We start from the raw sequence: 26,430 nt of genomic DNA on the forward strand, positions 1-26,430 counted from the left end.
TCCAAAGTGCATGGTCTGAGCCTGAGCACTCTCCAATGGCATTCTCTCCCTTGGAGAGCGTCATGGTTGGGCTTATTCATTTTCCCCCTTACAAGTGCTCATCAGTCCATCCCATGTATTTGGAGTACTATGGGTGTCCTCCAGTGCAGTGTTGTGCATTGGAGACCACACAATGAATTTGGTCAGAGGTCTTTCCAATGCCTTTCACTCATTGGCTGCATTCCTGATGCCACCTTTTCCCACCTCTTAAGTGCAGAAGGCGAGTATGCTCGTCTTATTTGCATAGACTTGAATAATAGCCCAGAAGTTAAGGGAGGCACTCTCCAATTCTCCCTTCGAATGGATTGTGACATATTCCTCTTCTCATGATAAGATATACTCCAGCGTCCTCTGCTTCAGAAAAACATTTTGGGAGAGGGCACTGTGCATCGAGGCAGTCGACTTGATGTCCTGCGAGGACTTCCATTGTTGGTATATATAGCACACGCAGCACTCATTGGCTTCAGATTCAGTTTTTTACTGCAAGAGCTTTCGCTTCGAGAATTACGGCACGCTTATGTTTTATTGTAAAAACTTTGCCGAGATGGCCTCATCTTCAGCTCGTTCAACCCTGAAAACCGGGTTCAAGAAGTGCTACAACTGCTGTGCCAAGATATCCCATCGGGTGTGTCTGTAGTGCCTTGGCGTCGAACATAAACCACGGACTGTCAATCCTGTCAGTTGATGATCGGGACTGTTAATGCTCTGAAAGAGTGTAAAGGAAAACTAGCACCGGGTAGGACCCCTACTAAACCTCCTTCGATATCTTCATCGAAAATACGATCTTCCGACTAGTCGAAAGCTGAATCACCACCAAGAAAAAGATCAAAATAACAGGCATGCTCCAGGAGCGGGTCGCACAATTCCTTGTTTTCTTCGAGGAAGTCAAAGAAAAGACATAATAGGTCATCTTCTTCGAGTTCAAATGATTCCTCTCAGGAGAGAAGTATAGCCTGTCCAACTAAATCCTCCACTCCTGCTGAGTGGGAACATTTTGGAGAGGAAATGTTACAAATCTTCGAGAAAGAGGCCCAAACCCCCTTGAAGGAAAACGTGAAAAGTCATGCTCTTGTCAAGCCACATAAGGCAGACAAGGAAAGCCAAAAGGCTAAATCCCGTGAGCCCGGGACGCAAGCTGGAGACCCCTCAAGATACTTTGAGATCTCGACAATACGAGAAATCATCGAAGACTCTTTCGAGTCGAGGGTCACGTCCTTCGAGGGCTCTGTCGAAGTTAAAATCAACAGAGAAGTCGTTGAGGATGTCGACACCTCAGCGTTGACGTCTTTCACGAAAACGTCATCGACACCTTCAACTTCTCTACCTAAATATTACAATCCATTACCAAAAAAGGACTTCTTTAAGTCTTTATCTTCAATTTATGAGGATTATGAGCCCTCAGACAATGACAATACACCATTTGGATTGTAACTGGACAGAACTAACAACCAAGAAAGTTTTAGTTTTGATGAAACCAGACTAAAAGATTTGTAAGAAAATCTGCAGCTAGTGGGCTCTACACTTTTCCTGAAATGGAATTTGGCAAGCCAGGAAACGCATACCATGCTGATGTCTCCCTTGTGCACCTGATGACTAGAGTCATTGATTTCATGGGATGTAGCAGACCTGCTCCACCGTTTTAGCAAGACAACCTAACGGATATTCTGGACAAAGATCCACAAAATGATCCCATACTTCCTTTTCATGAGGCTCTCCAGAGAATGGTCATGGCTAAATGGGAGGTTCCTGAGTCGAGTCCAGCTGTGAATGAAAACCTCACCAAAAAATACAGGCCATCTAGTAGCAACCCTAGCTACCTGTCAAAATACCCAACGCTTGAAAGCCTACCTGTTTAGTCAGCGTCATCTACCTCAAAACAAATGGCATTCCCTACCATCCCACCGGATATGTATGATGAGCGCTTCAACGCTTGTACAAGAAAGGCACAGTCTGCAAATGACACTTGCGCTTTAGCAGAATTCACATTCACCCTGTGGGACTGTGTAGTTATGGCAGCTGACCATATTCCAGAAGGGGAAGAGAGAGAAGGCTTCCAGAGCATTGTAAGAGATGGCAAAGAGGCTATGTGTGAGTCTCGACAATCAGGACTGGACTTTGCTGACAGTATCAGCAGAGCCATGGCAATAAGTATGGCAAAATGCAGATTTGCATGGTTGAGCAAGTCAGGATTTGCACCAGACATGCAGGTCAGGCTCCTCAACATGCCCTTTGACAGCACCCAGCTATTTGGCATCAAGGCTGATGAAAGCCTAGAGAAACTGCAGACCTCAAAAGCGGCAGGCAAATTCTTTGGAGCTGCCATCAGACAGCCACAACCCTCTCATCCAAGTGGATCATCTTAGAGGGGTTTGTCCTTTCGCTTCTACCCCTCAGTTGGAAGGGCGAGAGCACTGGCTAGTTAAAGCGGCCAGAGAAGATTCCCTCATGGTGGACAAGGGAGAGGTGCACAATCCTCCACAGCAACGGCTACTTTACCATCAGCCGTTAATACAGCCACCTCAAAATCTCTCTGAGGCCTTAGCCCTCAAAACCCAAGTGGGAGGCATACTCTCACAGCATGTGGGATGTCTTAACCCACTAATCCAAGCCCTGCAAAATCACTGTGCTTTGCTGGCAGCAGAAACATCATAATGGCTGCCAGAAAGCATGCTACCCGCCGGAAATCACCAGAAAGAGCGCAGTGAAAACCTGAAAAATAGGCCACCATCTTCTTTTGCCTATGTCAGTGGTAACATAGGAGAACACTGCCAAAACCCATCTTTTGGCTGCTCACAGAGCAAAATCATTGCAAAAGAAACAGAGCTGGTTTCAAAAATCTGTTTTTATTTGGTGTCATATTGATAGAAATCATGGCTTACAAACCACCCAAAAAGATCCAACCTCCTTGTTGGGTGGTCAACATCATTCTCCTTCTAGAATCTACATAAATATAAGGTCAACAGAAGTGTATCCATATCTGAACAAAGTATACTTTTGAGGTTTGCTTGCTGGAAGAAATCTGTCAAAAATGGGTGTAATACTGTTACTCACCTCTACCAGAAGCCGGCGTTTTAAAACCATTTTGGATAAAGTTGAACATGGAACTCAAACTATGCCAACGAAAGACTTGCTATCAGAAGACTAAGAGGTGGATACAATTGAAAACTATATTCTGAAAAGGCTTGAAGCAAGAAATTGTTTAATGTATGTGTTAAAAATGTGAGTTATATTATAAGAAAAGACAATTTTTAGACATTGGGTTAAGAGTTAAAGTTTCCCACACTGTGTTTCAAACAAATTCCACACCTTCTCCCTGGACAAAGGAAACTCCCCCCTGCCCTTGGCTAAGAGATTGACAAGCTGTTGTGAATAGGACCTAGGAGGGGCACCCTGGCCTGTTGCTCTGAGTGCAGACAAAGGAGTCCTTGGGCTGAATAGAAATGCAAATTCGGGTGTGACCCGAACAACAAACTGCTGGCAGGAAGAAGGACATGTGACCCTCTGAGTCAGCCCAGCTCTGGGACGGACCAGACTGGGATGTGGATTTAACATTGGACTAAATATATGTTTAAGGAAAATGCTTCTAAAATATTGTAACAAACTGACAAAAATGTGAAACTTTGAGATTGTTAAAATGAAAAATTTGCTCATAATTTAAGACTAAGCTGCACTCCGTGCAATGCTCTGAGACCAAACCCCGGAATTATTCATATTGTAGCTACTGTGTTTATGCCAGGAACCTAAAAAATTACAGAAATGTGCCCAGATGGGGTGTGCATGCATGTCTAAAAAAGGTGCAGAACTAATATTGAGAAATCCACCAAAAGCGCACAAAGTGGTCATTTCTGAACCAAAGCTCTTAGGAAGATGAGAGTTGAACAGAAATGTACCTTAGTTAATCTGTCATGTGACTTATGTAGTATTAACAAGTTGTGTATATTGTAAATATGTGTTTTATGAAAAATAAGATATACTGTACATAGATAAAGGGGAGTGTCTTCCCCTAAGCCATAGACATGACACAGGATGACACGCTGAGCCTTTCTCCAATCAGGGGATAGGAAATTCCCTGACCTATTAGATCCTTAGAGGGTTGAGCATTGTAGAATCAGCCTCCCCACCCACTTTGGAAATACATAAATAGGAACTGCTGAGGACAGACAGACACACTTTTCCACTTCTCAACTGATTTCTTGGCGAAGCACCCTGCAAGAAGATCCAGACAAAGCTCCAGACATAGATCCAGAAACAAACTCTATAACCAACTCTAGAACTTTGAATCATAGAGGCCTAACCCAAAAGCTGAACCCTTCTCAGCAGGCCTTCAGAATATTTTGCAACCTGATATTAAACCCCTAAAACTTACAAGGGGCATCTCACATTCAACAGCCGGGCTGTGCTGTTTTGCTATTCTAGCCAAGAACCCTGCGTTAGAAACCAGATCCAGACCCAGAGAGCAGAGCTGTATCCAGAACCCAACTGTTAGGCAGAATCGTGTGCAGTTCCCTTGGGGAACACTGCAAGAAGATTACGACTACAGGAGTAAGCAGTAAACCCAATTGGTAGCAGTCTGCACCACCCAGATTTACCTGGTAGATGTGGCTGAGCAGTCAGACCTCTCTCAAGATGGGTAGGGCAGTATACAGAGGATACACAATAGGGCTAAAAACACAGTAGAGCAAGAAAACACTGACCAGAGCTTGGTATCAAAAGAATATAATTATTTCTTTAAAACACACTTTAGGAAATACACTAAGCACTATAAATCAAAGCAAGTTCAAACACAATCAGAAAAAGTATACACACCTCCCTTAATAATTATTAGACAAATCTAGGTCAAAACACCACGATTTGTTAAAAACAGATGTCAGCGCGTAACTTAGATGGCACTCCAATAATTAAGTTAAAGGGAGAGAAAAAGGCAGGTCATGAAAATAAAACAGTTCCCAACACTTTTCTAAGACCACAGCAAGTTAGTGAAGGCAGAGTCTACTGTAGAGTCAAAGTTCATAGGCCAGGCCCACTTTAAATGGAGCAAGGCGAAATGTGCCCAAGATCACACAGTTTAAAAAGCACTCAAGTCTTTGCAGAAATGTTCAAAGGAGGTTGGTTTGATGCGAAAGATAAAGTTAGAAGGTCTGGGGGCCAACCCAGTTGGAAAGCCAAGGATTTAAGGGTCACCTTTAGCAATCTGCAGAAAGGGAGGCCAGGCGGAACACAGTACCTTAAAGAGTGAGGAAGCTCCAGCGGTGGCAGTTGTTCCTGGCAGCGGGTGCAGTTTGTGGTTTCGACCAGGGGAAGAGAAGATCTCATCGAGGAGGAAACTTGGAGTCGTTGAACTGCCCAGGGAAGAGACCAGCCGCGGAGTTCGTTCGGTTAAAAAGGAGTGTTCCTTTTATTCGCGGTCACTGTGGTGAAGCTTGGCTATCCGGCCGCCGGGTTGCTTGGCACTGGAGATTCGACCAAGGGACGTCCTGGAAGGCGAATGGTGAACTGGTTGTCCCCTTCAGCTCAAAGGGAGAAGACTCTTATAGCAGAAGATCTTCTCTTGTCGTCGGGAAAGTGGTGAGGTAATTGCAGCAGGCCTCCACCGGTGGTGTCATTGTTGCAGATGGCTCAGCTTTCCCCTCTTCAGATTTCTTAGCTCCTGTGGTGACTTCTGAAGTTCCAGTCCCCAAAGCCCTGCTTTCATGCAGAAAAACCCCCATTCAACAGCCTAGCTGTCACTCATACATGCTAAGTGGTGAGCCGGGTGGCTCACCGCTGGGCCAATCAGAACAGAGTGTGACTTGGGTTGCTAAGGCAACGCAGTCCAGGGTGCCAATTCCCCCTCCTACACATCCTGTGGAACCCAGACAGAGTGGCACCAGTTTTAGGGCTTCTGTGGAGAAGCCCACCAAAAAGTGGAACAAAGGGCCCGACCTTAGTTAGAGTTACAGAGACGGGCACAAACGCCATTTTGGAAAAGAGTTCTGGCAAAAAGACCCAACTGGTGATTTTATATTAAATAAATAAACCGGCGGTATCTTTAACATTGTGCCAAAAAAGTGGTGCATTTAAAACCAATGGGAAAATCCCATTGGAAATATTCTGGTGGAATATTTTGCGTGGTAACCACTGCCACCAGCCAGAAACTCGACAAGGGGGGACTGGACAGTGCCCCCTTGGAAACAGGCCCAGGGGCAATCGAATTAACCCCTTCCAGTACTTCCACAATATGATGGTTTGTACTGGTTCTGTTCACAATTTTGGACTAGTAAAGTCAATGGTGACTTTGCATGCCCTGGGAGTCAGTAGTCAGTCCCAGGGTATGGAGTCTATGTTTGGGGGTCACTATGACACCCCTGTGTTACTGCACTGAGGGTGCTGTGTAACACATACACTAAAACAGATGATACCCAATGGAGTAAAAGACCCAATAGCCCATAAGCACAAAATAAGTCAGAGACATACCTCAAATAATGCTTAGGAGTGGGAGGAAAAGAGTCTCACTCTTAGCAGGAGAAAAACACAAACCCCAAAAATCCAGCAAAGCTGCTGGGGGACTCACTAGGTTTGTGAATTCAGCCTTATAAGAGAATTCTCTCTAACACCGTCAGATCCAGTCCAAGAGGCCGTGCAGACCGCAGTTCCGTGCTGAGAGCAGAACCCAGTGCTGAGACCTGTCTGGTGGCGAGAGAACCCCAGCCAAACCGTTGACCAGATCTTTGACGGGGCCCATTCCACTCCATTCCAAAGCCATAGGAGTGACTTTTCAGTCTAGAACTGTACATAACCAATCTCTTAGTTTAAAGTAACCCAATCCAACCATTTCAACCAATCCAGAACTGCCTTATAGAATCTTTTGTCCATCCTGAATTCTTCTCATTATATTGTCTGTGATAATTGTAGCAATAATCATCTTTGCGCTGATATTTTTCTGAAGAGGGACAAGTGTTTTGACGGACAGAAGTCAGAGCGGAGGCGCCGTTGTTCTGGTGGCTGCCCGTTGAGTGTCTTGCTTCTTCATAGCCCCTTAGTATAAGTCCATATTGATTCCTAATCATTAAAGCGCAATCTTTCATTTTGAAATCTTGACTTTATTTCTGAAAAATCTACCTTCACAAAAACCTCTGTAACTTTTGAACTGCACGTCCTAGAACCGCAATTTAAATGTCATTTTGAAGCTAAGATCCTAAAACGACACTCCAATTCTTTATAGTTTTTCCATAATCGCGTTTCACGTACGCAGAAAAGTTGCTGCAAATTGCAATTTAGCTCAATTTCACCACATGTCAAAATAGCTGTTTCTTGTTTCCAACTGCTGCTATTTGTTTTCAATCTGATAATCATGCATGGATCATTGCTAGTGTTGACCTGAACCAATCTAAAATAATTCTCACTAGTCCTGAATCTCCTTTAGTGAATTAAAATCAATTTAGCATATTTTCACTTCCACTGCCATCACATTCAAGAGTATTTTTGCCTGTTTTAAAATCCTACCTGTTTTCTCTAAGCTTCGTGGGGGAACTGGAATTGAACTGCATTATTGATTGTATTCTTGAAACCTGTGTGCCCTCATTTCAATCTCTTCATATTGCATAGTGGGGGAAGTGAGTAATAACAGGGGAAAACGTGATCATATTATCTTTTGATTGAAATCATATCAAGTTTATTTCTGTGTTGCATTCTTTCCAATCATTGCATTTCCTTGAATCATATAAAGTATTCTCTGCTACGTTATCCTTCCTATTCCTACTCCTGACTGATTAAAATGATTGTTGATATTGTAATATTGCCCATTGCTGCTCACTGTTCCTATTCATAAGTGTGCTATTCAGATATTATTTTATTAATAAAAGTGTGATAGATATATTGTTCAATTCTTCAAATAAGCCTTTTCTAAAAAGGCTTCAGGACCATCCACCGGGTAGCCACCCAATCAAAAGTTCCAGATCTGTTCATTTTTCAGGATATTTTGAGCCTGTTAGAGAAAGGTGCTATAGAACCAGTACATGTAGTGGAGAGGAACAAAGGGTGGTACTCTCTCTCTCCCAAACCCCAGGAAATACAGAGGATTGAGACCCAACTCGACTTGAGATGCTTGAACAGTTTCCTCAGAAAGGACAAGTTGAAGATTGTCACACTTTCTCAGATCCTTCAGGCCCTTCAGCTCCAGGATTGGATGGTGTCATTGGACCTTTAGGATGCTTACTTTCAAGTGCCTATCCTTCACTAGCACAGAGAGTACCTGAGGTTTGTCACTGGCAGTTCTCATTATCAGTTTTAGTTCTGCCATTGTAATTGTAATTTGTTATTTATAATGCGCTTAATACCCAGAGGTTTGTAAGCGCGGACCCGGGGATCGAACTTGTGTTGCTCTGCACCGTCTTGCTTTCAAGGCAACCGCGTGGCCCCTGAGCTATCCTCCCGAGTCAATCCGGGCTGAACTCTGCCCCGAGGGTTTTCACCAAGTTGATGGCGGGGGTGGCCGTGAGTCTCAAGAGAGAAGGGATTCACGTCTACCTCTATCTGGATGATTGGGTGATCAGGGCCCATTCACCCGAACAAGCTCTGGAACATCACAGCATCACCTGCCACTCTCTCCACAGACTGGGCTTCTCCCTCAATTACAAGAAGTCCCACATGAAACCATCTCAAAGACTCCACTTCATCAGAGCAGTTTTGGATGCATCCTTGGGAAAAGCCTTGCCACCAGAGGTAAGGGCTTAGCGCATTCAGCAGATGGTCACCAAATTCAAGAGGGCCCAGCGTCTTCCGGCCTTTGACTTTTTGAGCTTGCTCAGCCTTATGGCATCCTGCATTTTCTGGTGCCAGAGGCTCGCCTGAGAATGATATCCCACCAGTGGGCTCTCCGGGCTGAATGTTCCCCATTCTCAGGCAAGACCTGTGGTGGGCCTAAGCACAACATTCTGAAGGGAGAACGTTTTTGGTAACCATAGCAGGAGATAACAGTAGTTATCAATGCCTCACTCGCGAGGTGGGGAGTCCATGCCAACAATCTGACAATCAGCTGTATTTGGTCTCAATGAAAGTCCAAACTACACATCCATCTGTTGGAGCTGAGTGCAATCAGACTAGTGCTGAAGGCCTTTCTGCCCTCTGTATGGGGAAAGAATTTCCATATAATGACGGACAACACAGTGGCCATGTACTACCTCAAGAAAAGAGGAGACGTAGGTTCACTACTACTGTGCAGAGAGGCGATGCAGCTCTGGTTCTGGGCAGTTCACGAAGGAATCTCCCATGAGCAGTTCACTATCCATAAAGGAGAACACAGTGGTCATCGCTCTGAGCAGGCAGAGCCCAGTCTCCCACGAGTGGGAACTAGCTCAGGAAGTCCTTCAAGAGATCTTTACCCTTTGGGGAACCCCTTAAGTGGATCTGTACTTACCAAGTGCAAACTGTTCCCCCAAGAGGAGCTCTAGGAGACGTGTTCGTAGTGGATTAGGATTTTCTACTCCTGTACGCGTTTCCCCCAGTCTCTGTCATTCCTCACGTGATCAGGAGGTTGAAAATGTTCAGGAAATCTATGATGCTAATTGCCCTGGATTTGGCAAGGAGGATGTGGTAACCGGACCTTCTGGACATGTCCATCTGCCCTACAATGCGTCTTCCACAAATGAGAGGACCTTCTCTCGTGAGTGGAGGGTTGGGTTGGGTTATCCATCCATAGTGCAAGACACTCAACCTTCACGCATGGTTTCTGAGAGGTTGAGTTATAAGGATTGGTACCTCCTGTATGACGTAATGCATATTTTGCATTCCCGCGAGAAGGCCAACAACAAACTACTTATACTGTGCTGTTGGAGCAAATTCTGCTGCTGGTGTAGGGAGAAGGATGTGGACCCTTTTCAATGCAATACACCTATGGGGTTTTCTTTTTTGTTATGTTTGGCTAATCGGGGCTCCAGATTGGGACCATTAAAGGATGCTTGGCAGCGCTTTGCATCTTGAAGCGCACCTCTGAGGAGGTATCTTATTTTATGATGCCATTGATTATACAATTCTTTAAGGTGCTTGCTAACGTGTTCCCTCCGGAATCTTAATCTAGTATTACAATTTCTGATGTGTGCTCCTTTTGAGCCACTCCACTCATGTCCGTTAAGACTACTTAAATTTAAGACCCTTCTCTTATTTGCATTAACATCAGCCCGTAGGGTGAGTGAGCTGCAGGCCTTATCTAGTAAGCCACCATTTGCCATTTTTTACATTTCCTTAGGGTATCCGCTACCTCAGAAGGGCTTTGAGCTTTTAGATACCTCGGATGATGAAAATACATCAAACTGACAAACTATTAATTGGCTACACTGACCACAAACTGGGACTTCCGGTTACTTAACAGACTTTATCCAGAAGGATAATTCTCACCATTTTGGAGTGTTACAGATTGGCCGGGAAAGATCTACCAGAAAGACTAAGAGCCCATTACAGAAGGGGCATGACAACATCTTCCACTCTTCAAAGAGGGGTGCCTATAAAAGATATTTGTGCGGCAGCCACTTACTCTACCATCCACACTTTTACAAAGCATCACTGTCTGGATTCATCCTCTAGCCAGGAAGGAGGATTTGGGAAATCTGTCTTGTACTTAATCCATGACAAATCTTGAAACTGAAAACTCATACTCCCTCCTCCAAAAAAACACGCTGCTTTGGGAGTGTATCATTAGATGAGTAATTTGTGGGAGGACACAATCCAATCAAAGAACAAGTGACTTACCCCTGGTAACGTTCTTTCGACCGGATGGTCCTCCCATGTATTCTTTATCGCCCCTCCCAGCCTACCCCGATGTAGAATTTCCAGCCATTACACTTTACGCACTTTCAAAGTCTGGTGCTGTCCAAGATTCACTGATGCTGGTAATTCTGCATTAGGAAGGCGTAATAACAGAAATGAAACCAACGGGCGCTGCACGTGCTATATATATGAAGTCGACTCTGAGATGGAAGCACTCGGGGGACATAGAGTCGACAGTATAGACATACACCACTCTCTGCTGAAAAACATTTCTGCAGCAGCTGATGCTGGAAGATATCATATCACAAGATGAGGAATACTTGGGAGGAACCTCCAGTCAGAAGAACGTTACCACGGGTAAGTAACTTGTTCATTTAATTCATAGAATGTTTTGCTATGGCTAGTGCACTATCCGATGCCAGCCTGTGGCTAGGATATGTGGAAGGGAGGGCCTGTAGTTATGGCACATAGTTACTGTGACAAGCAATTTTCCATTTTATTTCATGCATTAAGCAGAAACGTTAACGTTTCTCCAACTGAAGATGTGTAAAGCAATTTCTGGTGTTCGAACCAGACAGATTAAAAATACCCTAAACATCCTTTCAGTTAAGATATTTCTGAGAATTTCTGGGATTTTGTAATGCTATACCTTTCTAAAGCTCTAATTTAACTTTATTCTGACATGTATCTACTGAATAGATTTTACAGTGCATCTCACCACTCACATGAGCCCGTGCTATTGCAGAGTGGCTGCTCAATAGTCAGGCTCATTGTAGAGCACAAGATCAGACAAGTACACCTGTTGCATAGCCATCAATATCCAGTCTTCTTTAAATTACCTGTCTGTTCACGTCCCTCAAATGGAGAGCATCTGGCCTGTTGTTTCGATACCCATCACCCACATTAAGAATACCATGCCACACTCAACCCCTTCACAAAAACACCTAGTAATTCATCCTGAATCTCATATTTTATTTTGTTTTACCCTAAGGAGCCTTGGTTATAGCTTGGATCAGGGCTGGATGCTAGGATTGTGAGAATCCAAAGGGTGTGTCACCTACTAGTCCCCGGGGATCTCTTTCTCAAGTGGCCAGGACATATCCGTCGCCTTTGGATCCAGACCCTGGGAGTGGACCAGTGCGGGACTATCACCTGGGTGAGGGGTCTTTGGAATGAGGCGACCGATGGTGAGATGCAATATTCCCCTATTTCCTGTACACATAGCCCATCCTATTTTATAGGATTCCCCAATGTCCCAACCCCCCCCCCTTTGTACACAAACACTGGTTTGAGGAAGAGGGGGACTGAGAGTAAAGAGGCCATCTCTTACATATCTCATTGGACATGTCCCGTTAATCGGATCAGGCAAAGTCAGGCACTTGAATTTAAGTGCATAAATCTGATACAAATTAGCTCTCCTCACACGGATAAAAGGTGGAACATAGAGAGAAACTTTGAGCAAGGTGAAACACGAGCAAGAGCAGAACATTTTGGGCGAAGGAAAATCTACTGGAGGAGAGCGACGGACCAAGGAACGAGAGAAAAGGGTAGTCAACACCAGGAGTTCCCTGCAGGAGGTTGTTGCCTCCAAAAGTTGTCAAAGACACGTGGAGAAGGCCAAACCCCAGACAAGAAGACTGCATTGTGTTTCAAGGATGCCAGCAACCTTCCCGGGTGAACAGCAGAGTTCGGGAGGTGCGGCCAAACTTGTGGTATTAACCTTGACTCGTGGATTAACAACTGCAGAGACAAGAAAGAAATGCATACAGCTGGTGAATTAGCAAGTGACATGAAAGACTGGTGTGTTTTAAGGAAAGATTGAAGTTGCAACTGTATATCGCACAATTGAAGGTTGCACACGTGTGGATAAGACACGAAGGTAGGCAGACCTGTGAATGAACCTTGAATTACTGATAGCTATGAAACCAGCGATAATAAGTAGCAGAGTGGTCCAGTGAAAGGAAGTAGCCCACTCGAAAGTCTCTGTGAAATGTGAAATTATTTTGTTATGGAGCGATAAAGTGAATTGACTAGAAAAAGCAAAGTGCTCAAAATTAACACCCGGGAAAATGGGGGTGGGAGTAAAAAGGTGAACGTTGAGCTTTTGTACTTATGACATCGAACTGCCCAGACCAAGACACACTGGGGCAAATAACACGAGAGTGTGAGCTGAAGGGAAAGTCGAAGTGGTCCTGCGGAGGTCTATAGTATAAGCCACGCACATTTGAAAGTTTTCAACATCGGGAAAAGGTCTGAGCCTGATTGAGGGAGACCGGAAGTGTGATAAGTTAGGGGAAGGGAACCCCCAGAGGTTGTGAATTCAGCTTTGGGAAGGGAATCCCTGCAAGTGTTGTGCTTTGAAAGGTCAGAGCCCGACAGAATGAGACCTATGCGAATGATTTCCTTTGAAAGGTCTGAGCCCAACTAAGTGAGACTGCGTGAACTTTTTGTTGAAATGTGTTTTGAAAGCTGGGAAGAGATACTTTAACATGGAAGGCCAGGTGATCCTCGATCCACGTTTTTGAACTGCCTTTGTTTTGAGAACTTGAGCCAGAGTGTGTCATCCTGTCTACAGGGACCACCTTACTTCATGCTGTCTAATGTGGGGAGGAGTGCTGACTCATCCACATTTATTCTTTATATTCCAACAATGATTTTCCTCATCACGAGTTGGGCGGTAGCCCTTAAATGCGGCTGTAATGCTATTACTGCCACATTTAAGGGTCTGCCCAAACATGGGTCTAGGGTGTTCCCATTTTCAGGCGCAATTAGCACCGCGCTATTAGCACGAGCTATTAGCACGTGCTAATTGCACCGAAAATTCCCCATTGGGTCCAAAGGAACCAAACGGGAATGGGGAATTACAGTTACTGCCCAACCCTTGATCCGGCAGTAATAGCGCTGGACCGGTTGGCGATAAGGCTATTAGCCCGGGTGGTAACTGCCCAACTCGTAATAAGCCCTATATTCTCCTTTACACACTTTGGGTCTCATCACGAGTTGGGCATTAACCCTTAAATGCAGCGGTAATGATATTACCGCTGCATTTAAGGATCCGCCCAAACATGGGTCTGGCGTGTTTACGCGTGAGAAAAATTCCCATTGTGTTCCGCATTAAACTTGCCAGATTTCCTTGCCTAATAAATGTGCCACTCCACAGCAGATGTGTACACAATGTTCCAAGAAAGACTTGACTGGAGAATTGAAACATGGTTGGAATTGATATGTGAATATATGCATTCCCACTGATAATGCTCACTGCTAGGATTTGGGATGAAAACTCCAGATAATGTTTTCAGGTGTAGTGTGTGGATAATCACATTCACTTGCATTTAAATTCTTCTACTTTTTTAGCTTCCGGACCCAGAATTACCAGGCTCTGCAAGCTATGATCTTTGCCGTTGAGGAGATCAATAGAAGCCTGCAGCTCTTACCAAACATCACTTTGGGGTTCCAGATCTACGATTCTTGCAGGATGATGCAACGCTCCCTTGAGGGGACCCTTTGGATGCTAGCTGGGCAAAAGAACCCTGCTCCGAACTTCCGGTGCCAGAAGAACCTGCCCCTCTTGGGCATCATCGGCGATGCTGGTTCGTCATGTTCCATTGTTATGGCACGGATACTGGGCCTATTTCGACTTCCACAGGTAAAAAGCATAAAAACATGTCAACTGTCCAAGTCCTGATATAGAATAATATAATAATAGCGTGTTCTTAAAAGCACTATGGGCGAATGCAGATAGCAACCATAACCTCACCTATTGATGCTTAATGACCCTATAGTATGGTGATCATATTCAAACCAACACCTCTTTCTGACTCGTTCTCGAATATGGGCAGCTCAAGATGCCTGTTGACATCCCGCACAACACTAATTGAGTAACTGTATGTGCTGCCAGATGCCTCACTGCAACCTCCTAAAATACTAATGATATTCTATCTGCAACCCTCCAATTATTTTTTGTTGTTGATGTCTCTCACTCTGTTTTTCCGAAATAAAACCCGTACACATTTGAGAGCTCTTCCCATTCCCACACCCACCTGCCCCCTTGCCAATATGACAGTATTTTATGGCAGTATTTTTGTATTATTAAAGCCCCACCATGACTCTGTATCATTCCCCTCCATCAACCGCTTCCCAGTAAATACGGTGGCATCTTATCCATAATGGTTACAGGGGTTTTACCCACCACTCATTATGGATGAGCAAAGCCAGCCTGAATGAGGAGCTCTGACTTCACTACGCATGCTCTCGGGAACCAGGACGCTCCCTTTGCTTGCTGGTTCCTTTTGCACATTGCGCAGATTCTGGTGGGCCATTGTGACTGGACCCTGTCTGCAGGGAGAAAATAATATGTGAACGTATGTCTGTATGTTCGCTTGCCTGCATTGATTTGAGGGTTTGCGCCTACACCTGGAATGAGATTGGGTATTGTTTGGGTGCACCATAGGGCTCAATGGGAATGGGGAAGGAGCTAATAACGGTACCTCAAATTGCGGTACCGTTATTAGCTCCAAGGTCCCTTAACGGGAACCGCAGAGAACGTGTGGTCAGACCACCTGTTCCTGCTGGGACCCGCTAAGGGACCCCGGAATTGGGCGGTAAGTGTTTACCGGCACAACTCCTCCCAAATTCATTCAAACATCGCTTTCTTTGATGGGAAAGATGTTATTTGGAGGTCTAGGTATAAAATAAAAGGTTCAGGTCTCCAAAAGGGGTCTCTCACCTGCCTCCTAAATCCAAGTTCTTTCCTCACTTCTTACAAAGCGGATGTCCTTGGTTTACTTGGCGTTTAAGATTAATTTATTTGCATCAATAAACACTGTATTAAGTTCAGCTGGTGTTCAGTCCAATCTGGGTCTTATCAAAAAGGGCCACGTCATCTGCGTACATGAGGTACAGTACCTCAATCTGACCAATTTTTGGTGGGGCAAGACGGGATTGTCACAAATGCTCCCCCAAGTCTGGCAAATACAAATTGAACAGACACAGAGGCAAAACACACCCCTGTCTCAATCCTCTCCTGCTATAAATACTACTAGACAGGGCGCTGTGTCTGTTCAACCATACTTGCAATGAGTTATTCTCATGAATCTGAATCAGTATGGATAGAAATTACACAGGGATATCCCAACTACTCAGCTTTCCCCAAAGCAAAGAACGCTTGACCGAATCAAAAGCCTGCGAAAAGTCAACCGTAGCTGCAAAACATTTTAGAGGTGTCCTTCTCCCAGGAGTGTTCCTAAATCCAACTAATTATCAGGCCATTTGGAATATTGAGAGGCCCTTGTGGAATCATGCTCACATTTTACTTTCTGAATCAAGTAAAGAAATCAGGCAATAATTAAGTTGTATACTCTTATTACCTTTCTTATATATGGGCACCAGAATGAAATGACCCTATGAAGTTGTGAAGGTCCTTTACTCTACTTTATTCTTGAACAGAATATAAAAAAATGTGAGCCCATAAAGTAGAGTCCGACTTCATTACTGCATTAGAAAGACCATTTGGGTCAGCCGCCCTAGAATTTGAAGCTGCCCTCAATACTTGTAGCATCAAAATCCAAGTCCCAAGAAAGGTCCACCATCGGGAACAAATGTTGTTGCCTAGACTCATTATAAAGGGTATTATAGAATTTGACCCACTCCGCTTTGTGAAAGAGATTCATTTGGACCACTGCTTGGGGTTTGGACATTTAATAAGGGCCCAAAAATGACAGGAACTCTTCCTAACCAGGATCTTCAACATTGTTTCCCCTTCATTTTGCATCAGAATGAACCTTTGATTTTTCCACCAATTTTTAAACCTTTGACTCAACCTTTCACTTTCTCCCTATCCTTGGCAACCAGACCCCACCTCTTCCTAATTAACCTAATATTTTGTCTCACTCTCTCTTTTTCTCTTGTACATCATGGTCATACAAATGAGGTCAGGGGCTCAATAGATTAAAACCTCCACTGCCTATAAAACCAAGTGTTTCAAGGAACCTTTGAAAGATTCCTGTGGTAATCACACTATCCTCCTTATCCAATGGCATACTGTTAAATAACTTGGACATCTTATAGTTTCATTTCAGTGGATAGGTTATCCTTTTTGCTAGGCAATTTCCTGCATTATTTTGAACACCCACAGTTGACCTCTTCCAATACACCATACCCAAATCCTGCTACAACTATATTGTCATTACTATGTATGTAGGTGGTATTCAGTGAGGGGGCAGGTTTAACACTGTATATCATATGCATCACAGATGAAGATTTGTGTACTTAAAACGAGATGTTCGCTTTGAAGTAACCAGAGAGCTTTGTGGCAGTGGGATATACAATGCCCCCTGTTGCCTTTTTCCTTTATATATACTACAAAATATTTCTTGTGTTTTTTGCAAAGAGGTACACCAAGCTTTTTTCCTTAGAGGACCTACAAAATTGGTGACCCCGACGTGATCACAGACCCCTACACAGAGAAGTGTGATTCCTGGGCTGCACATCTGGAGGGGCTGCACCCACCAGCAGCGACGAATCCCCTGTGCACACCTTGGAGATGTTTACAAGTGCGGTGTCACCAGAATTCTTGTCTGTTTTTTTGAGTGGGGTACTGCCCATGACTGAGCAGACCGTTAATGGGCCCCCGTGACTGAGCAATTCGGGAGAGTACATACATGTAAGTGCACCTTTTTGCAGAGAAAAACTACGGGAGAGGAAAGGGCAGCGTGATTGGGATTGATGGGAAGTGTGTTGGCGTGTTAATTGTAGTGAAAGTGGGAAATGTGAAGACCAGATGGCAGTGTATATAGATATATTTTATGTTGGTTTAAAGGATAAGAGAGTAATGGGATCCTCCCAAACTGGAGGGTGAAAACAGCTCTGTATAACGAAGAAGAAAAGAGGAGTAGAGGCCCTGTGTATTGAGTGGGCCTGGCATCTCTCATACCAGTATAAGAGGGGTGTGAGAACAAACAATAGTCTGGGTAGAAGCTTTGTGGGGACCTGGGATCTCGCCATCTGATTTAAAGGAGGTGTGGGAATGGAAATTAGTTTTGTGTTTTTTACTTGTGTGTTTATTGTGGAGGCGGGGACCGAGGAAGGGCCCGGTTTAATTGTAAATGAGGAGTAGATTGGGTTGTGACGTGTGGGTGTGAGGGGTGTGCGTATAAGGGGGTTTGAGGTTTTGTGGTGTGAGGAACAGGTGAAGGGTGTGTGTGTGTGTGGGACGGTGAACCCAAGGGAAGGGCGGGGTGGTAGCGGGTAAGAGGAGGGGTAACAGGACAGTAAGGACCCGCTGAATCAGAAGCCAACTAGAAAACGTATTATATAAGATCAGAGCAAGGGCGGCTACAATGGAGCCGGCAAACTCCTTTGAATACATGAGTATGCTCTTCCGTTTTATCAGGAGACAATTCTCAAGTATCTTAAATAATGGCTTGCAGAGACACAAGGGGTCATGTACAAACCATGGCCAGAACAGGGAACGAATAAGAAAGGTTTTAAGTCACATGTATATATTCTTAGCAGAAAACTATAAGGGGAAGAAATTGAAGATTAGAAAGAAAGTGTTGGAAGTGTGGAAGATGGTAGAGGATTCAGAGGATATCGCCATTGATCCCCACAAAGTAACAGGAGGGTGCCCTTTAATGTGTATTCCAGCACCCCCTATGCCCACCGCCTGACTCGAGCGGGCTCAGGATAGACAAATCGCACCTATGTTCCATAGCCTGCCAATACCCCTCCCCTTCCGACACCAACCCAGTATCAGAATCTACCTAACCCTGCAGCGTCCACAGCCGCGTGGGCCCAAGCACAGGGGGCAGTAGATAGAAAGCCAAAGAAGGATGTAGAAGAGGCACTAAGAAAGTAAGAGTTGGCAAGGTTGAAGTTGGAGATGGGAATGAAGAGTAAGAGACGGTAGATGAGGATGATGAGACTCCACCAGCGATCTCCCCACGGGTGGAGAGCTTATGGGGTCCCAGATTGCAGAACCACTGTGAAAGTATGGCAGTGGTTAAAGTGCCTCAGGCAGGGAAGAAGAAGGTGACAAAGACAGTGAGGGCACAGTTTCTGCTGTTGCACAAAGGGCCCGGGAGGGCACAGTACATACCAAGGCCACACACGGATAAGAACAATTTCATAGAGGCGCTCCCATCCGTTACAGCATGGGCGGGGAAAGGGGATCTATGATTTTGAGAAGCAAATAAAAGATACTATCCTGGCCGTGGGTGATAGGAAAAGTGTGTTGCAATACTGGGAGACCAATCAGATGGCATTTGGGCTAAGTCAGGGTATCTGGGAGTTAAGTTGAGAGATTACAGTCATGAAGGAGTTCACTTTATCAATATCAGGGCCCGAGTGTGGGTGGTACTGCAACACATATACCCCAATACGCCAGAGCGTCAGTCGATAATAAAAATGAACAATGCTGGATGATGAGGACCCTGCTCAGTACATTTTATAGGTTCAAGAAATGGGGAGGCGTCGGAGACAGGGGACTCATGGGATTGGTAGACTCTGTTCTTCTATTTTGTGGTCAAGAAAGGGTTTCCGAAGGAAGTGCAGAAGACACTTGACAAGATAGTGGGGATCGAAGCAAATGGGTGGGCAGAGATACAGGGCCTCATTCCGAGTATGGTGGTAGTCATGGCACTATTTGCGCCATGACTACCTCCCATACCGGTACCGACTCTGACCTGGTTCAATGGGGACTTACCGGTGTAGTCCGACGTTTGCGAGACCAGTAAGTCCCCATTGAAATAGGCAATCCCCATTCCCATTTGAGCCCCCATAGGGCTCAATGGGAATGGGGAGGGAGCTAATAACGGTACCGCAATTTGTGGTACCGTTATTTGCTCCCTGGTCCCTTTATGGCTCTTGCTAAGAGACCTCGTAGTAGGGCGGTAAGGGATTACCGGCACCGGTCTCCTTAACGGTGCCCGGTATCCCTTACCGCTCTACTCGGAATGAGGCCTACAGTCTGTTATTGTACATGACTGTAAACGGTTGAGAGACAAAGAGAAAGAGGAGGAATTGGCACAGATGGTGCAAACAGAGGGAGCAAACAGTAGTGCAAAAGAAGTTAGCTAAAATAGCAGTAGAAGGAGTGGTAGTAGCGGTACTGATAGAGGGACAGCCGGAACACACAGCGGTCCAGGCCAGCATACAGACAGCGCCTGGATGAGGAGGCTAATATGACTGGAATGGCAGGTATCAGCCGCAATATCAGGGAGGCCCTCCAGGTGGGTAACGGTGGGGGAGAGGAGGGGTTGCAGGGTGTCATGGTGGATGGGTGGATTTGGGGGTATGGGCCTGAGAGGAGGAGGTGCGGGCAATGTTGGACTTGTGCGGTCATTTTTTACGAGTGTGCATTATTAGGCAGGTGGCTGCATACACCCAGCAACAGATACCCCCTGTATGTGCAAGGACCCCTGCCCCGTACCCACAGCCTTCTTCACAAGTGTCCTCCAGTAGTCCGTATGGCGTACCATTGCCTGTGGCCTCGCCTGCTCCCCCACCACAGTTTCCCCAAATGCAAGTGTCAGCACATGGTGGTGTGTATGCAGTACACCCCGTGCAGCCACAAGCTCCAGAGGTGCAGAATAACTGTGCAGTACCCAATGGCACAGTAACACACTATCAAGGGGCCAAGGTGGTTAGGGGAGACCCATTTGTTTTTCTAGGAATGAATACCTTCCCACAATATGACAGCCCACAGAGAGCCTTAGCATGCCCAGTCCTGTCAGTCTCCGCCAAACCATAAGGGGAACCCTTGATGGGCATGGGGATAGGAGACAAACCATTAATGCTCATGGTGGACACGGGTGCAAGAAAATCCTGCATTAGTGAGAGACATTTCCCTTTGTCAGGGAAGGTTATGGGCATGCAGGGCTTTTGTGGGGCAGTACAATCATTTCCATTTACAAACGAAATCTCCATTAAAGTAGTGGACCAAATGTGACCCCGGTCAACCTGTTGGGTAGTGACATACTACACAGGTAGTATGGCCCAGTGCCAATGCGCTCATCCTGGAAGAAAGACGACGCAGAGGAACACAGTTTCGAATCCCGGGTCCGCACTTAGAAACCTCTTCGGTATTAAGCACTTTATCAAAAAAACAATTATAATAATACCAAGCAAACGCAACATGACCATCTTGTTTACTGAGCGAGGGGTGGTATGTTTCACCAAAGGCATCTGTTGTGTGTGGGCCATATTGATCGCACATGCATTGGGGAACAAAGCAGCAGCCTGAGGAGTCTCACTGTTTCCAGACCGGACCTGTTCATATATGGGATTACAGAGTTGTTAAATGTGGTGCCACAGGTGGCCAATCAGTGTTAGCGAGTGCCATCTGAGTTTCTGTTCAGACCTGCCCAGGCCTGAGAACATATTGTGGGGACCATCATCATGCTGGATATGGAAGAGTGGTGCACAGTCCTATGCATTGAACCAACCACAACCTCTAAAGGAAATAACAGACAGTGGCTAAGTGACTAATTCGAAGACAAGTACGATGATGGGGAAATAATATTGGCAGTATGCGTCCCATATGAGATAATCATACAATGTCAGCATGTCCCGTGCTGCTGCCAGGAAGCTTTCCACCCTTTGCCTAAGATGACTTAGCTCAAATGTGTGACAGTCCGTGGACTAGTAACCCCCATGATGTGGGGCTTCAGCATAGTGTATCACCAATACACATCACAATTAAGCCAGGTGTTGTGTTACTTAGAGTCAAACAGTGACCCCTGTCCAAGGCTGCAGAGCAGGGACTCTTTGACACCATCATGGCCCTCGGGCACCAATGCGTCATAGTGCTGTCTAATTCCCCTTGTAACACAGCCATCTATCCCGTGAAATAATCAAAGGGTTCCAGTTGGGGGATGAGTCAGGGCTTGCGCCTTCTCAATGATAGAGTAAAGGCTGAATTTCCAGCTAATCCCAACCCTGCTACAATATATGTAACATGCCTAGAGAGGCAACCCATTTTACTGTTGTCGATTTGAAGGACATATACTCCTGTGTCTTCTCTGTCCCACTGCACCCCGATTAGCAATACCTCACTGCATTTAAATTTGTCGGAGAAGCGATTCCAGCATACTAGGCTCCCACACGGGTATTGTGAGTCCCCTAGTTTTTTCAACAGGATGTTAGATGCAGATTGGGTAATATACATGTACCAACTACCGTCATCCAATTTGCAGATGATTTGTTGGTATTCAGCTGTACTGAGCAGCAGTGTAGACACATTATTACAGTTACTGGCTGACAGAGGTTACCAGGTGGACAGAGCAAAACTGCAGTACTGCCACCAAGAAGTGTTGTACTTGGGTTAATTGATTTCAGTTCATGGCAAAAAAGTAACCCCAGAACGTGCAGCAGCAGTGTGCATCATGCCCCAACTAGTTACAGTTAAGGACATGCAAAGGTTATTGGGATTGTGTAATTGTTGTAGGGCTTGGATCTTTGACTACTCGACATATACCGGACCACTGCTGCAAGCACTCAGAGGCCCAAAAGACATGAGCCCCCTCACGTGGACAGACTAGATGCCTCCTAGCTTCCAAGAACTGAAGGACGTTATTGCCTCTGCCCCTGTATTAGCAACACCTGATTACACCCAAGAGTTCTATTTTCACACTCAGGCGGTCAGATGATAAAGGCAGTTCTAACGCAAAAAAGCATTATGGGCCACACACCTCTGGCATACTACAGCGGTATGCTAGATTCTGTCATGCAGGGACAACTTCCATGTGAACAAGCTTTGACTATAGTGGCCTTCACTATCGAGAAGTTGGCCACCGTTACAATGAGGTTTTCAGTAGCATTATATGTGGAACACGCTGTATTTGCCATCCTTTAAAGGTCCAAATCCACAATGAAAACTCAAAGGGCGTCTGCATACAAGAACATTTTGTCAAGCCCTTCCATTCGCATCATCCGTTGTAAGACGGTGAACCCAGCCACCATCTTGACAGAAGCCATCACTGACACTAACGATGTTCATGACTGCGTCACCTTTGGAGGCCCTGACAATGACATACCAAAGTCAAGAGATTGTGCACTTGATGATGGAGAAGAGTTCTTTGTTGATGGTTCAGCAACTATTGACCAGGAGACAGGTCAACACAGGGGCAGCAGTGGTTCTGATGGTTGATGGGGAGTGTGAAGTGTTGGTACAAAAGAGTTTACCTTCACATTATTCTGGCCAGGCTGCAGAGCTTATTTCCCTAATAGAAGCATTAGAGGCATCTCAAGGGTGTCGGTTGACCATCTATTCAGACTGCATATGTCACAACAACAGTACATTCAGGATTATCTAGATGGAAAAGGAGAGGATTCAGAAGAGCCATCGGATCTCCAGTACAACATGCTGCTCTCATTGATAGACTGATTTATGGCCTTTCGCTGCCTATGATTGTCTCAGTCATCAAGTGTGCTGCGCCAACACATAATATTAACCCCATTTCTCTCTGTATCACAGTTGCAGACAGAGCGTCCAAATTAGCTGCCTATCTCCCAGTGCCAGATTATTGCAGGTCCTGTACACTGCACTACTCATTACCTAAGTAGTTGAGCTACAGTGTCAGGCCCTGAAGAATGAATAATTATTGTGGTAAAAGAGAGGGTGTGAACAATCCCCTACTGACCTGGTATTGAGGCAGGCCAGTACAGGTAAGGTGGTAATGCGTCAAGAACTAATGATGATTGCCTTTCATCAATTGCACTAATCCTCACATGTATCCAAGCAGCATATCACTGCTGACGTACAGGAGGATTGGTATCTTCCTAACATCCAGAAATTAATACATGTTTACATCTCTAATTGCACAGTGTGACCAGTGTACAATACAGGGCAGACCCAGCGAATGCTGCGAGGCACTCTACCCCTCCCCAGCAGACCATTCCGAGATTTGCATATGTACTTTGCTGACATGGGAGAACGGTGCAACACTTTCCGCTATTTGATTGTGGTTGTGTGCCCCTTCTCCTGGTGTGTGGAGGCTGGATCATGTGCACATCCAGACGCTAACTCTGCAGCTACATTTCTAGTGCGAGAAGTGTTTTCCCACTGGCGAGTGTGCAAAACACTTAAATATGATAATGACACTCACTTCTTTAATGAGCTATTTAAAGAAATAGCAGCCCTTTTGCGAATTAAGCATACAATGTACTCAATTTATCATCCTCGGGTCATTGGCGTACGCATAATACCTTCTCAAAGCAAAGCTCTCAAAACTGTGTGTTAATATTAAAAATTATTGGGTACACTGCCTGCCTTTGACCCATTGCAGTTTGCGGATGCAGCCCTATAAGGATCATCACCTGTCGCCTCAAACGAGTAAGGGTGGGGCAACGTATGCACACACCACTTTCGCCAGCACAAAGGGCTTCAGATGTTCACAGGTCTGCCATCATTTTGGGTGACGAGTTTAAACCATATTTGTCTGAGTTAACACAGTTCATAAAATGCCTTTCGCAGCAGATAGCGTCACAGAGAGCTGAAGAGGAATACAGTGCTGCAATGTACCCTGTAATCTTACAACCCTGCAGTTGAAGCCTGGAGATCTTATATGTGGTCGCAATTTTGACCACAGGTGGAGTGAGCAGAGATATAACAGTCCTTACACAGTAGTGTATGCCATTCTATTTGTGGTTAAGGTGAAGGAACTGAGGTATTTGGTACACCTCACTGATGTCAGGGGAGCCCCCCATACATCTCCTCCTTGTTAAATGTGCCTCCTTAGTTTAAAGTTTTGTTCACAGCACTGCATTAACTGATTTTTAGTGTTCATTTGCCTGGATCCACGTCTACCTTAATTTTCTTATAGTATTGTAGTGTTTCTGCTGCAATATCCATTTGCTGCTATCAACATTTAATGATTACATCACAGGAGATGTAAAATATTATGGATATTGCATGTTTACCACATTCTTCTCGCACCTCACAGGTCTTTCATCACAATCATCACCTCATCATGTTGATGTAATTTCTATGTTTTGATTTTGTTGTATGTGTGTACTCCCTACGCCAGGTTATATGGTTGAGGCATATAAAGGGGGAGGGTGTAGTATAGAAGGATGTGTTGAACATGAATTTGAAAATTAATTTTTGAACACAGTACTGTTTGTTATGAATCTCTACAAATGCCTTAATGGACATGAAACGAACACGCATGATTGGCACAATTATATGGAAGGTTCGAGTGAGGTGGAGGGTGGAGGAAGAGAAAGTATATAACCAGTACAAAGGGGTTGTCTTTGATACCATGTCTGATGTGTACTCCCCAGAGTCCAGTCATTTGTGGTATAGACACATGCAATCAGTGGGGAAACAGAGGACCAATGTAAGCTGTTACATCTGCTCCCTTATTCCCCACATGTCAGGGGCACCTAAAATGCTAGCTCCCCTGGAAATGCCACCTCTAGATGCCCAGTGTTTGGTTCATATGCCACTGTGTCGGGTCTAAAGCTTGTTCCAGGAGCTCGTAGTAAAAGTAGTACTGATGGATAAAGATGATGACAAATTTGCAAAAGGCGATAATGACTACTGGTGCAAGCCATGCCCGTTGTTGAAAATGAATGGAGTTGTCTTCCAGTCACACAGTTGGGAAGAGGCAGTAGTGAGCTCTGCAGCAGGGGGATGGGCAGGGTTTGGAGAAAAAGTGATATGGAACATTAACAAAAACTGTTTCACCATACGGACCATATACATTCCGAAGTTAACATGGATCGAACCGAAGGAACTTCCAGTGAAAGGTCAAGCAGCTGAAGAATATGAATTCTGTTTTCGAGGGCATAGTACTGTTCCAGTGGGAATAAACAACAAATGTAATGGGACATTGTTACTTCTGTTACGCTCACCTGGCCTCTGCGAGGACGTTGGGGCACGGTTGCAGCCCTCCCTTGACCTGGCTCCCCTTGGTCAGGCTTCTTCCCCTGCGCCTGCGTTGTGGACTGCGCTAGTTGTTGATACTGCCCCTTTGAGACTACGAGAGGCCGTGAGATGCTGTGATATGTCTGTGGTCTCCCTCAAACACTTCTTCCCAGAATGTGGTGAGCATGCGCCTGCCCATATAGTCTCACCTGTTTAATTATGATGGCAAGCTCTCCGTCCTGCTTCTAACTGCAGGGGCGGTTTTAGATAGACCGAGTTTCTTCAATGGTCCATGTGCGTGGCAGCCCAGACTGGCTGTGGCTGAACGACTTCAAAGGTAAGTATCCTTCGATAATGATTATTGTCTGTATCCTTTTGTAATGTCTTTTTCCTTGATTATTGTCCATGTCTTTCCTTCTCCCCAATAGGCGATATGAGGTCCAGCGGTAGTTGCGGTGCAAGAAGGGAAGCTCCAATGGAGAAAAAGGGAGTTCACGATGTCCCAATAGGTGGTAACTTTGGTTCTTAGGTCAAGCGCAAGGATTGGCTTAAGCGCGTCCTTAGTTTAATGTCTTTATAGTTTTTCTAACCTATTTTGTCCTTTTCTCTTGCAGGGAAGGCCTGGTGAAGTCAGACTGGAATGCTGTTATCCGGAGATCTGCGGCGTATGAAGGATGCCTGGATCTGCGATGAAGCTGGCTGAGATTGGACTCCCAAGTAGTTTTGTGGCTGGGAGCCGGAATAAGGTAAGGATATGCTCTGACTGCGGTTTCTGCTGGAATCAG

The 26,430-nt window shown here is 45.2% G+C and overlaps 1 protein-coding gene across 1 annotated transcript in view; it reads left to right on the top strand.

Annotated features, from left to right (window-relative positions):
• The first annotated feature begins 1,946 nt into the window (after positions 1-1,946).
• The window catches only part of LOC138469060 (vomeronasal type-2 receptor 1-like), a 121,926-nt gene continuing 97,442 nt past the window's right edge, over positions 1,947-26,430 (top strand). The window contains exons 1-6 of the mRNA XM_069609026.1: positions 1,947-2,340; positions 12,592-12,658; positions 14,134-14,425; positions 22,718-22,889; positions 25,901-25,982; positions 26,260-26,310. Coding sequence (XP_069465127.1) covers positions 1,947-2,340; positions 12,592-12,658; positions 14,134-14,425; positions 22,718-22,889; positions 25,901-25,982; positions 26,260-26,310 — 1,058 coding nt within the window. The remainder of the gene's footprint in view (positions 2,341-12,591; positions 12,659-14,133; positions 14,426-22,717; positions 22,890-25,900; positions 25,983-26,259; positions 26,311-26,430) is intronic.

This window comes from Ambystoma mexicanum, chromosome 1p (assembly GCF_040938575.1).
Source record: "Ambystoma mexicanum isolate Mex_15411 chromosome 1p, UKY_AmexF1_1, whole genome shotgun sequence".
In the NCBI taxonomy this organism is placed as follows: domain Eukaryota; kingdom Metazoa; phylum Chordata; class Amphibia; order Caudata; family Ambystomatidae; genus Ambystoma; species Ambystoma mexicanum.